At 38.4% G+C, this 14,006-nt stretch overlaps 1 protein-coding gene across 1 annotated transcript in view; it reads right to left on the bottom strand.

Moving 5' to 3' along the window:
• Nucleotides 1–14,006, bottom strand: part of PIK3R1 (phosphoinositide-3-kinase regulatory subunit 1) — a 60,523-nt gene that overhangs the window by 24,706 nt on the left and 21,811 nt on the right. Inside the window, exons 3-4 of the mRNA XM_063422137.1 lie at nucleotides 2,228–2,320; nucleotides 773–847 (exon numbers count right to left, since the gene is read on the bottom strand). Coding sequence (XP_063278207.1) covers nucleotides 773–847; nucleotides 2,228–2,320 — 168 coding nt within the window. The remainder of the gene's footprint in view (nucleotides 1–772; nucleotides 848–2,227; nucleotides 2,321–14,006) is intronic.

Below are 14,006 nucleotides of genomic sequence, written 5' to 3'. Positions count from 1 at the left end.
TGCTTGCTTTGTCCCTTTGGCAACAAGGCATATAACCATTTTCATTTTCTACCCCTTGTATTTTTGCACTGTTTTAGGCAAGTGGAAGCTCCCACCACATATTGCACTCCAGCGTGCCAAGTCGTGGTTAAACTCTCCTCCCACTCTCATACTGAAACAGTGCTGCCATGCCAGTATTTTCTGGCCTGAAGAAGAAATGAAGTATATCAAAAAAAGAAGAGGAAATATATTTCATGAAACTTGAATGGGTATGTGGTGTTAGTGGTGCAGTTGCATTTTACTGTCTGAGAATTCAGCCTACAATAAAATTCAATTGTGTCTTTCACTTCAGTATCACTCTGCAGCAGGTAGATAATGGACTGACACCCCACCTACTGGACCAAAAAAATGCACCACAGAACTGTATATAAACAACTGGCCATTTGTTTGCAAAATAATAACCTGCAGCCTTTCAGGAATAACGTATCTCTATCTTATTCTGAACAAAACATCTTTTTTTCTCTAAACAACTAAACTGTCAGTCTTTGAAGAAGTAAAATGACAAGAGATTAAAATAAATACTCTTAGAAAAAAAAAAAGGTGCAGTGGAGCCATGAAAAGAGACAACTTGTAAAAATGAAAATTTTTTTTTTTGTATCAAGAATAAGAGTTACAAAACTTTTTTACTTGTATATGTCTTTTTAATAATATATTATCGAGAACCAGCACATATGAGTGAGAGTGGTCTGACCACAAAACCTGTCTCGTGCTTTAAGGAAAAGGCTGTACTTACCACATTCAAAAATTTGTCTTAAATCCACTGCGCTGCTTGAACCTTGTGCTCCATACAAAGTTGAGTACTCCAGACCTTCAAAACAAAATTGATGGGACACGTTCAAGACAACATTAATATTTCCATTACTGTTGCCCTGATGCAACATATTTCTGTTTTCCTCAATAGCACTTACAGTATAAATTAGCAACATTCTTTCACCTACCACACTACAGAATGTGATTGTTTTTTAAGGCTGTAAGACACCTCTTTGTACACTCAGGCTGCTGTGTCTGCAGAGAGAGATGGCCAAGGAAGATCAGAGATGCCAGTACTCCCACATATTCTGTACAATTATTTGTGGGCCAGCTGTAGAAGGCCAGGAAATAGATTCCCACTGGTGTCAGAGAAAATATCTGTATATATCGCATAATGTGTCCAATAATTCACCTGAATTATTATAAAAGACAGCAATAACGTGTTTTCACATGAAAGATACTATTTACAACTTTCCTACGTCAGTGAAAGTACAGAAGACACAAGGAAAGGGACCATGTGCAGGGATGCAGAGCAGTGACGATTTAACACCATCAGTGGTACCTCCTGAAAGCAGCAGTTCCTTATGCAAACTGGTGCTAAATACTGGCCCTTCACACTGATATCAGCAAGCTACTACTCTTTCAGGACAGAGGCACTCTTTCCAAGTGCCAGAGGAGTATTTTAGAACCTCTGTGCCCAAGGACAGCAGCCTGATTCTCATTACAATACCACTTTTGCTCTTGTTCACCAGCTTAAGGCCCCTAAATGAGGCTTAAGGCCCCTCACTGGGCTGCTCCTTACCTCACAAAGACTATGAAAGCAACATCAGAGGAGGTGCCAGAAAGAGAAATAGGGCAAAAGAAGCATGACATTGTAAAAGAAACAGGAAAGCCTCAAAAGGATGGGGAGACACCAGCACGGGAAAGCAGGTGAGGGAAAAAACTCATAAAAGCAACACTGTCTGGCTCACTATAGAGCAGCAATGAAGAATTGGCTCCTGAAGAATAAAATCAGTTCTTGAAACCTTTTCATTCAATTTTATTCTTTTCTTTTTTGCCCTGCTTTGGGGCAAAACATAACTTTTTTCCCTGTGCAGCTGTGTATCCAATTCCATGTTATGCTGGCACTTACATAACCAGCTTAAAGGTGCTTACTGGTTACAAAAAACAATACCAAGCCCTTCTCCCTTACCTTCCAATAATACATATATTAATTATTAAATCCCATTTGAGGTCATCTTTGGTTTTGCTCCTACAGTCCAAATAGCCTCTAATGAGAAGAGACCAGTGCAAACAAACCTTAAAGGAGATTATTTAGGATGTTAAGTAATTTGATGCACTATCAGCTCTAGAAAGAGGCCATGCCAGTTCTAGATCCAATTCTGCAGTCTTGGTTCATATAAGGAACAAAAAACGTTGGTAGATTTCTTCAGCCTACCTTTCTTTTCAATTGTCTCTACTATCTTGACAAGAATCGGTGGAGCAACATCAGGAGGTGCAAACTGCTCTGTAAGGTCTGGAATTGAAAAAGCTGTAAAAAAAAGAAGAAAAATAAGACAAGCTTAGATGAATGCAATTACTTTTATGACAATCATGACATGTAATGCAACCAGCTAATTTTTAACCACGGAACAAACATCCCACTTGTCAGGGCTATATGACAAAACTCCAAACTTAATAAAAAATTGAATAAAAATTATGAAAATTGCATTTTTATACTATTTTCTTTCAGGGACCTCAGTCCTAGATTAGTTCTCCATATTATCTAGGAAAAGAAAAGTCAATTGAAGTCTGCAATCTATGTGCAGAAATACAATGCCAGTAAGGAAAGAAAAAAAATCTTTTGGTCTGAGATATTCACATACACTGTGCACCAAGTGAAGGAGCTAAACACATAACTGTCTGGGAGTGCCTGATCTGTCTGGGAGTGCCTGATCCCCTGGGTAAAACAGACTTACAAAGGCCTGAAACAGCAGTAGAAACAAGTATTTCACACTCATACACAAGCTCAGTAACTTCTGTGCATTTAAATTTCCAAGCATCATACTATTAAAAGTATAGTTTACTTCTTGAAGCAAGAATTTTCTTTTCTACACAGATTGGTCAATAGCAGTATAAATAGCAGTATATTTTGAAAGAGACACCTAGCAGATTCAAACAAAACTGCACACACGTTTTATACAAAGTCAGTTTTCATGCAATCAAGTCTCTTCATGTAAAGTACATACTCTATAAAGGTATGTTCTGGCTCTGTGAAGAAACATCTATCTATAAATACACAATCTTTTGCCAAAAGAATAATTCAAAAGTTTTAGAGTGGTCCTGTTTAACACTTGGAAACAATAATGTTTACATAAAGGTATTAAACTACTGCCAGAAACACCTGGTACAGTTTGATGGATTATGATTGATGAACAAATCACTGAAGAAAATCAGTGATAAATTAATCACTGAAGTAAAAATTGCCAGGTGCCTAAGCAGTGGTGATCTCTGCTTAATTAAATTCACCATGGACAAACAGAGAGTGATTCTTGAATACACTATATGCATATGTACAAATAACATGTGCACACCCTCTGCCCTTATTTTCAGAAGACTGAAACAAAATGATGGTCATAACGAAGCAGAAGGAGAAAAAAAACCCTATGAACAGAGACTTTTTAAAGAAAAACTTTGAGATAGCCAAAAAGTAAAAGTGAAAGAGAGAGCAGACAATTTTGGCTGGTAATTCACCCTATTTTAGATTACATAGCTTCATAAAAACACGGACAATTTTGCTGTGATTTAACCTTACTCAGCAACTAAGTCCCACAGAACTGCCCAGGCACTCTCCTCTGGTGGGATAGGGGTGAGAGTCAGAAGGGTAAAACTGAGAAAATTAGTGGATTGAGGTTTAGACAGTTTAAAGGGAAAAGCAAAAGACACACAAAAAAGCAGAGCAAATCAAGATCTTAATTCAGTGCTTCCCAGGGCAGGCAGATGTTCAGCCATCTCCAGGAGAGCAGGGTTTCATCACTGGGACTTGGGAAGGCAAACACCATCACTTTGTACATCTCCTACTATTTTATTCTTCCCCCAGATTTACTGCTGAGCACAGTGCTCTGTGGTATGGAATGTCTGTGTCAGTTGTGGTCACCTGTCACGGCTGTGTCCCCTCTCAACTTCTCGTGCACCCTCTGTCTCCTCACTTGTGAGGTGGGGTCTGAAGCACAAAAGGCCTTTACACTCAGCCTGCTCAGCAGTAATTAAAACATCCCTGTGCTATTAGCACTGTTTCCAGCATGAATCTGGAATGCAGCCTCATGATAGCTACTACGAAGAAAATTACTTCTACCCCAGTCAAACCCAGCGCAAATTTATAAAACAGTAAGAGAACAAGGAAGGGACAGAAGTTCGGAAGTGTAGAGAAAAGAGGAGTGAAATGAAAGACAATAGTAGTAATGGAAGTGAAGCATACCAGCAAAAAGAAGGAAAATTATGGTACCATAATGATGGAAATACTTTCTAACCCATTCATAACTGAGGATATTAGAAAATCTAACCACTCAGGAGTTTCAAAAGAATTGCTTATTCAGATCTCTGGACTGCTGGTACTTTTTAATGACTTGAGCAAAACAGGAGCAATTCCCACAGATCCAAGGAGTTCTAACACCTGATCTGCAAGTAACATGCCTACATGCTAGTGTAGTGTCACTATAAGTCCTGGGCAAAATAAAGAAAAACCTAAAACTAGGCTATAAAATGTAACAAAAGAGAGCAGACCAGACTGTAACTAAGGATCATGGACAGAGCTTTTTAGAGGATAGGTTCTTTCCTTATTGGCACCTTTGTGAGCTGAAAAAGGCCAATGAGTAGACATAATAAACTCCAAAATTCTGTCAGATAGTTGACTTAGTATAACACTCCAACTGAAAGCTAAATTTAATGAAAGGATGTTATATAGGTGTATTAAAGCAGAACAAGATACGAAGGGAGCAAATGGACTTTTCAGCTCTTTTCATCTTCAAATCACTTTCAGATTCCACCTGTAACATCTCTTTTGTATCTGCTTCATCTACACAAGATGGGCTCAAATGGAAAATGCTGCACTCCAAGCAGCCTCTACTGAGGCATACTGAAATAGAGACCAACAAATTTGTAATATTCAAATCAAATAGTTCTTTTCAATCACAATCTATCTTATGATATGGACAATCTATTAAAATAATAAATGAAAGATTAGAGTAATATCAAAAGGTATGCTATGAAGATACTCAGACTGTGAGATACTAATAGACTCAAGGGAATGCTAAGGGCTTAAAATGGATCCCTTACATGGTAGCAGAGAAAGAACAGGGTTCACATTTTTTTTGTCTATGAAAGTAACTTTCTGGTCTCTTAGGGAACTAGTTACATTAAATGTCTCCCTCTTTCATAACATCAACAAAATTGCATCATCTCTGAAAAAAGATGCTCATGTCCTAATTTCAGATGGAGGCAGCATGCAGCCACAGTCAGCAGTTTAAATTGAAACAGAGGAAAGAGACAAAGAAGGATAAATAGAGACAGAGGATGGAAGTCAAAACTGACAGACAGTTGAACCTTATCAAGTGACAGCTTGGCAGTTCAGGGATGGCCCATCCAGGCTACTGAGCAGCACAGTAGTGAGCAGCACACTTCCATTAACCAAATTGTGCCTTGAAATGATGGCAAGACATCAACAAATACCTATCAACAAGGTGTATTTAGAAAAATAATTCCAATTACCACTGATGTAGGCTTTCTACATGAGGGATGGAGTCCGAGGAAAGCAAAGAGGAGAACCCAGTGTCAGGGGAAGATGTCAGTTCAGGAAGAAGCCCCTTGCAAGGTGAAGGCAAGACAATACAGAAAACAGTTTGTCTCTATGGGACATTAGGACTGGGGTGGTGTAGACTTTACCTAAATTACCTAAGCAGAGAGGGCCTCTTCCTGCAGACTTTTTGCTTCCTTCCTCCATGCTTTTCATCTCAACTTTAAGCAGAACTTTAGCTTGAAACCAGGTTTGTATTCTAATCTGTTAAATATCTTTGTTGTAGAGTATTCATTAATCAGTAATATTCTTACTTGAAGTGAAAGCCTTTTGGAAGCTATGTATTTCCCTTTATATTTACAACATCTGTAACATATCTACAAAACGTGTATGTGAATAAAATGCCACATTGCTTACAGTGAAAAGTTTCCAAAACTTCTCTGCTATCTTAAAATATGTATTTTAGGAGTTCAGATAATTTCTGTTCCTCTCTTTCCAAAAACTGGAAAGTTTTATAGCCAAAGACATTGCTGAACTTTCAGAGGTGACATGAAACTTCAATGAATGACAATCCATTCCATAAACACATAGTCTGTAAAATACTTGTGTATTTGACTGAAAACTCAGGATATGCACCTCTCTTTTAAGCTCTACAGCAAAAAGACACAAAACCCAGAGAGACACAGAATGGTAGGTTCAAAACCTGCAGTTATCAGCAACACAGAAGTTACAGAAGAACATATCTAAGTCACACAGCTACAATGTTCAGCAATGTAGAAGAAAAACATTCACTTCATTGACACGTTGAAGATAGCATGAACAAATTACAATCATTTAACATCCCACCTGTTTTAGGATTTCCTACTCATTGTGTCACCTTCAATATAATTAACGCATAACATCATACTGACTTTTGCTTCAAATTTCTCAACTTTTGCACATAAGAGAAAATTATGTTCATTTAAAGGTGAAAGGCTTCACAAGACACACATAGTCAGAAAAACAAAAAAAACTTAACAGTACTCAAAGAACTGAAGCTACTTTATTACATTTATAGAGAAGACAGCCCAATTTGGGAACAGTGCACTTCAGTTTCAAAATGCTGAGAGGAAATCTCAGAAGTGGAACTGAAGAAAACTACACCTAATTTCTGGGGATTTTTTTTTTTTTTTTTTTTTTTTACTACAAAAGCCAGAATACAAGTTATGATTAAAGAAGTCCTGATTCTAGATTAGGTGTACCAGGACAAAACCCAGGATGCATGTTAAGATTTGCAGTGGGAAAGGAGAACTTTATATAGGTCAGTTTTAGTAAAAGACAACTGGGAAAAACCTCACATGCAACCTGCATTTAGTATGTGATTTCAAAGTAGTCTTTTTCTTTGAAGAATGTTGTAGGGCAACAAAGATGCTTGAAAAACCAAATCCAGTCTAAAGGATTTGAGCAACTTTGTAGATCCCTTTGCTAAAATCCTGTATCAGTTTTTCATTTAAAGCAATAGTTTTCCCCAAATACCTCTGTTTTGTTCTCTTTTTTTTGTTGTTCTTTTTTTTTCCCCTTAATCCCAGGGTGTCCAAAATATAATGGTTCTCAAAATTGTCTTCTTTCTACATCTAGTAGAGGTTCTCCAGGTAGTAAGGAAGCTTCTGATGACACTTGATAAAAGCTGGATTTTCCACTAGCTTTATTTTTACCTTGCCACAGTGAGAACCAGTGAGATGAATGACGAATCAAGGGTTCTCTCCACTCTGCAAACTCTTCCTTCTCCCTGTTACAGACAGGACTGAACAGCTCTAAGGCAATGGCAATGTGTGGGAGATGAGAGCATACCTTACATTCAAGGGTTGCCAGCACAGCTACAAAGTGCAAGATGAAACCAGCACACAGCTGCACCTTTTGGAAGGGTTCTCAGTAAAAAGATACAGAGTTAGTACCTGGCAATGACAAGTGGAAATTTAAAGCTGCAATTTGGCTTCAGATGCTTCTGAGACACATCTTTCATTACTGCTAGAAGAAGAATGAAATTGAAAAACTTATATAATAAAACCCTTTCAAATGCACAGAACACACCATGAAAGGGAGTTTAATGTCTAAATATTTACAGGAACTATTTACTAACTGTACTTGAATTTAACTTTTAGTTAACATTACTCCATGAATGTTCTTACTTTTCCATAAATAGCATTAAAATTTGTGCACACATTTCGCTTTTGATGAAAACACAGCTTTATATAAAATCTACTATTTGAGAGCTCAGGTCTGAAGATGATCATAATAATTATGGTGCATGCAGATATACTCTTTATGCATGCAATTGTATCCACTAACATAGTGATTTGCTATGGCTTTACACACATCCTTGTTTGAAAGTCATATAACAGCTCCAGATGTGAAAGGTTTTACCAGTGCTTAAATCAGCTACATTCAACATAAACATATCAATTAATGCAGAAGAAGAAATGAAAAGGTAAGGATCATGGTCAAGCAAGTTGTGATAATGCTCCAACTAGATTACCCAACAAACTGTAAAGAAATGATGGCTGCTCAAGGACCTAAAATACTTCTGCCAGTGGCACCATCAGTATAATGCATTACCAGCTGTGGACAATGACAGGGGGGTTTTCCTACATAGTTCAACACCCACGTTTGCTATTGAAAATTCTGGGAAAACATAGGAGCTTACTTTCTGTATTGAAATACTATTATTTCAGCAGCTATGTACTCTCCTAGGCATGGGAAATGGAATTCAGAGAATGTTCCACCATTATCACCCATCCTTCTTTTTCCATAAGGATCCACAATGTCTGAATTCAGCAGTCATCAGTATACAATGCTGGATTCCAGCGAAGATGTGCTGGAAATGAGGGTGGTTTGGCAGCTCTGCAGGGCCACTCAGGCAGTGGTGTGTATTGAGCTGTCCCATGTACTCCTCCAGGGTGCTGGCTGCTAGTGACTCCCATATTAGAGAGAGAAGAGCTTGAGGAGAAGTGCTGGGAACACACCAAAAGCCATGCCTGAAGAAACACCAGTTCAGACCCTGGCAAAGAGGAAAGCTCTAGGAGGCAGATCATCACACAGATGATGGCACAGCCTGATGCTTCTCATGGCCCTGTGGTGACAGCTGGTACAGATGCTGAGCCTCAGCCAGTGCAGCCCTCTCAGCACCTGCTGTAATCAGCTGAAAAAGAAAAGGCCACATGAGCCTCACAATATATCAGGGTGAAAGGAGCCTTACTGACAAAAAACTCTTAACTATTAGGGAGAGGGGATTCTGTGATCCACTGTATGTTTCATAACAGTCATGAAAAGTAGTGAGTTCCTGCAAAAAGTTTCAGTACAACAGCATGAAAGACAGAAAAAAAACCCTAAACTCTAACTGGAGAAATTTTCCATAGAGATCTGTGCTTTGGGCTCAGTGTCAGACCAACACAAAAGATAAGTCTGGTATTACAATTAAATACCAAAAAGCAACTCAATCTGAGATTTGAAGAGCTCAACCTTGCCTTGACATTTGCATTTTCAGATAACCTAATGGTATTTACCAAAAGAACAATGTTCCAAACTGCCCAACTGCCATTAGCAAAAGGTTTTAACTAGGCAAAGGTGAAAGACAAAAAGGTGAGAGTGAAGAGAAAGTCAATGTTACTGTGTGCCTCAAATAGATCAAGGACTGCAATAGAAAGTAAATTCAGCTGCAACTGTTGGTAGAGAATACCTCTTCCTAGACCCTACTGAGATGATTTCATTTGGCTGTAGTTAAATGCTCCTGGAGGCTGAAAGCACCATTTGAAATGTCAGTAGGAAGAGCTGTTCAAGCCTCAACCACTTTCTCCAATACTGCTTTCGTTAGAAAGATTTCAAAACACACCACCATTCATGGAAAAAGATGGAAGAGAAATTTAAGCTTCCATGAATTTGACACATAATGATGTGGCTTGATGAGTCTGCCAACTACTACTTGTCTCTTCCTTTTGTGAGATGTCATCAGTCAGGCAGGTTGCAGACTCAGAGTATCACAGAAGCCTTGGCAGTAGAGAAGACTAGATTCAGGACAACTGAAGACAGGAGAAGAGTATTGCAGCACTAGAAAAAGAAATGGTCATGCCCACCAACACTATGAGCTTTTGGGCTCAGAAGAACTCCATTTATATGGAGGCAAAAAAATGTCTGAGACTCAGGATTTATTGTGATATGAATGACCCCAGAGCTACGAAGAGAAATACAGAAATGATGCCTATTGGTGACTTTAAATTACTGGGGTACAACTGGACAGCTGAATGAAAATACTACCATTTTATAATCCTTGACTATTATGTACCCCTAACAATCTGCTTCTTCCACTGGCCAACAGGTGTTTGGTGTGAACTGGAGGACAAAGTGGTAACTTAATTTACATGTTCTCTTGTTAACAGGATATTGAAGATTTTAGCCAGGAAATACAGATCTGTACTGAGAAAATAGTTTACTGTATCTGCTGTCATTCCTCTTTTTACTCTGTCTTCAATTGAGGAACACTTGAGTAAAGCAGAACTAAATAAAGCCTTTCAAGGGCATCTCAATGGCAACATTTAACTCTTATGGCAAAACAGTATTCTGACGGTACACTTTCAGACTTCAAATATCTTTGTAAAGCAATCACAGCTCTGCTGTGATCCTACATCAGTAATGCTGAGTGACACAACTTATCCAAGAGGCTTGTTCTAAAAGGATGAAGAGGGCAGTTCTCAGGAGCATGATCTACTGACTTGTCAGCCCCAGTTTACTGCCCAAAACAAACCCAACACCTTCAGATTCCTCTGTGTAAGGTAGGTAGTAACAATATAGCCTATATACTTGAAAGAGTGTAAATTTTTCAAGTGCAAAAAATGTACAAAATTACTTTTATGGGAAAATGTACAAAATTTGTCATAATATTGTGGCACTTAACAGAACAAGGCAGTCATTTTTTAAGAAGGACAAACACAAGAATATTAAGATTGGGCCATTTATAGTCCAGCCCACTAAATCTAGGAGGGTCAGAATAAAAATGGTACTTCATTTTATCCTAGTTACACATAGTATGTCAAAGAGAGAGAGTTACCTGAATAAATCAATGCTGTAACTGAAACCAATAAAATACTTTGCCTAGATACTTCCCAGGGTTATCAGCACACATGCAAGCAATGCTCTGGTTGATAAAGTATCATGTGCATGGTGACTATGCAGGGAATTTTGGGTGCCAGGAGAACTAATTCCTCTCTTCATCCCAGTTTATGAAGTTGTGCCAGCTGCACTCTCAGGGCTAAAAAGAACAAGGGGCAACTATGTGAAAAGGGGTGAAGCAAGCCCTGGTAAATACAGATTACAAGAAAATAATCCATAAAGAATAGATGGTTGGACTAGGCAGAAAAAAGCTCTGATTTGATATTGAAAGTCTTACTTAACAAGATACCAATTCTCTGAAAGAAATACAGGATCTTTTTACCACTCTCTGTCACAAAAATGAATACTTGTCCTAGAGTGCTGCATTAATCAACTAAGAATTCCTCTAAGACAAAGCAAAATGAAAGTAGGGAGAGAAAGAACAAAGAGATTGTGTCTGGCTTGAGGAAAGTTTAGTTACAGAGACAAACAGAAAAACAAAACCACAAAGCAACATAGTGTAGAGAACTATATTCCTTTAAAACAATTAAATACTTTCAATAGTGGCTGATAATCATGTTTCACACTTATTAATTTAATATTTCATAAAGCTCTGTTTCTATCATCAGTTGAAAGGGAAGTGATAATGTCTGTACTGGGAAGGAATTCTGTACATAATATTCTATCAGATTAAACCTCAATAACTTTATGAATTATGAGCTGTCAGACACTTTTCTCATCTGCTACAGAACATACTTCTTAGAAATAGGAGCTATAATTAAGACAACAGATGTTCTTTGTTGGCTTCATCTGAAGCATGGATAATTTTTAAAAAGCAGCCTGTAGTTAAGACAGTATTCTGCTTCCCTCTATGGGTGAGCTTTTGCAACACTCTTTCCAAACAGAATTGAATTTAATGGTTGCAACTATTTACAATTGTTATTAGCATGATTAGAAAACACGAGCAGTACTATTTTGAGGAAAAACCCATTAACTAGGTAAAATGTTCTGGCATGAAGTACATTCCATTATAGCACAATACATAATGCATAGTTCTGCAAAAGAAACTACCTTCCCCAAAAAGCAAGGAAGATATGGCAAAACCACCTGCTTATTCAACTCTTCTTTCAAGTATCTGTGAGATAAACAGAAAGATTAAAGTAAGAAATAAGCAAGAATGTACTAAAAGATGTCTTTCTGCTTCTAAGTAGAGGAGACGCTTGAAAAGCTAAGGAGAACAGAGTGTGGGTCAGGATAGACACAGTTGGAGCTGAAACCCAAGCAGGCTAGCACTGGGACTTTGACACTGCTGGCTTCCAGGAGAGGCACATCTCACCTCCCTCACGTGGTCTGCAGCACTGGCACAGCTTGAGGCTTCCCATGCTTTTCTCAGGCGTGGCAGGCTGGCGAGTAATTCCTCCTTACCCTTCACTCTCACTTGGGATCACCCCAAGCCCTGTGTGACATGCAGAAGCACAGCAGTAGTAGTGTTCTCACATTCCCTACGAGCATCACTTTAAATGGAAGGACAGGTTAATGTCTCTAAATAGCACAAGCCAGCGTGGATTTCAGTGCATGAGTCCAATGACAGAGAAAAAAAAAATTAATAAACCAACACCTGTTTTTCATGTCTTGTTGACACCTGCATGTTCTCTGCCAGGAATTTTCAGTCAGAGATATTAGCAGATGAGAAGTAAGTTGTGATGTAGGTACCAAGTTACTACATCATAACATGCAAGGGCATGATGACAGAGATGACAGAAAGGAAGGAACAGGACAGGGTACCAAGAACTGATAAAGTGCAAAACTGCCTTTTTCATGAAGTGAGGCTTGTTACATTCCCTCCTCTTCCTTCAAGACTGCTGTTCCAGGACTAGAAAAGTGCTGAGATCTGCAAGAATTTGAGTAACTCAGCCTGCTCAGTTCTCCTCAGAGACACTAAATGACAATTTCAGTTTCTGGCAGGGGTTTGACATGAAACTATACATGCTATCAAGAAGGGAAATACATAACACTAATTGTTCAAGTGTAGTGTGGATAGTGCTGGCGTGAGGACAAACAGCACATTCCACTGGCAGCTGCATCTTGTGACTTACTTATCAAGTTCCTGGTGCTTCACTGTTATTATTGCCATAAAACATCCAGATTTTAGTAGAGGTACATACAAGTCCTTATTAGATAAAATTTTGATAGTTCTGTAAACAAAACCTCCCTTACTGGTATTATTAACTAAGCATTCCCTTAGAACTGTTGCCAACTGCCTTCCCACAAACTACCTCATCTTTCCCAAGGATATTTATGCCATGATTTCTATTAGCTTCTGCACTCTAGACTTTTTTTTTTTAATAAAGCAAGAGTGAAAATTCAATAAAAACATAATTTATTGTAAAGTGACTCAATGTAAGTTAATATATTTACATGGTACCTTTGCTCTTTAAGGAATGAGGAGTCACTCTATAAGGGATGAGGAGCAAAGCTCCCTCTGACACCTGCTATACTACACAGACACATTAACAAAACTATATTGAAAGAGTATCAATTACCACCACCAAGGACAAGCACCCAAAACTTAAGACCCCATGAAATTACACTGCCCACTTCAGTGCACAAAGACCAGAGCCCTCAAGGGACAAAACTCAGCTGATGAACTGAGTAATTTAGTACCTGGAATATTATCTAGGCTGTACAAGGACACATGGTCATGCAGTAGGCTTATATACTCCTGTTTATTTTCCTCTTCAAACCTGAATTTTCTATCATCTCATCTCAGAATGGCTTCCCATGTAAAAGTACTTTGGTCCACAATTTGTTCTTGAGTTCTTCCTAGCAACTGGGAAAGGAAATACCTATTTGGTTTTTCCTGGAAACATTTGACACAAAGGAGAGAGGGAGTTGCCTGTCTCTTAAGGGAAGGAATGCTGAGGTCCATCTCAAGAGGCACTTGAAAATTTTAGTTCTGGCCAATCAGAACTAAAGTAATTGTGAGATTATTTCAATGACCTCTATCAGTTAAAACTTCATAGACAGAGCAAGCTCATGTGCTGGAACCATTCTCATGTAAAAAAGTAGTAATATGTATTTTCTTCTGAGTAGTCTGGTGCTGTCCTACAAAGATTACTAACCTCAGTTCTCTTTCCACATATAAATGGTGATGGTCAGAAATGATGAACCTTCACTGTGAGATACCACGGCTGCTGGAACACTTGAGAATGTTGAGAATGACCTGCCCAGTCTCTAAAGGATTCTTGTTCCTTACGGCTTTCCTTTTTTCCAGTAACAAAAAGTTTCTTATGCAAGGCAATCGCTGGTTTGTGATAGCATCTCT

Source organism: Prinia subflava, chromosome Z, assembly GCF_021018805.1.
Source record: "Prinia subflava isolate CZ2003 ecotype Zambia chromosome Z, Cam_Psub_1.2, whole genome shotgun sequence".
Classification (NCBI taxonomy): Eukaryota; Metazoa; Chordata; class Aves; order Passeriformes; family Cisticolidae; genus Prinia; species Prinia subflava.
This window is presented reverse-complemented; position numbering and strand designations above follow the sequence as displayed.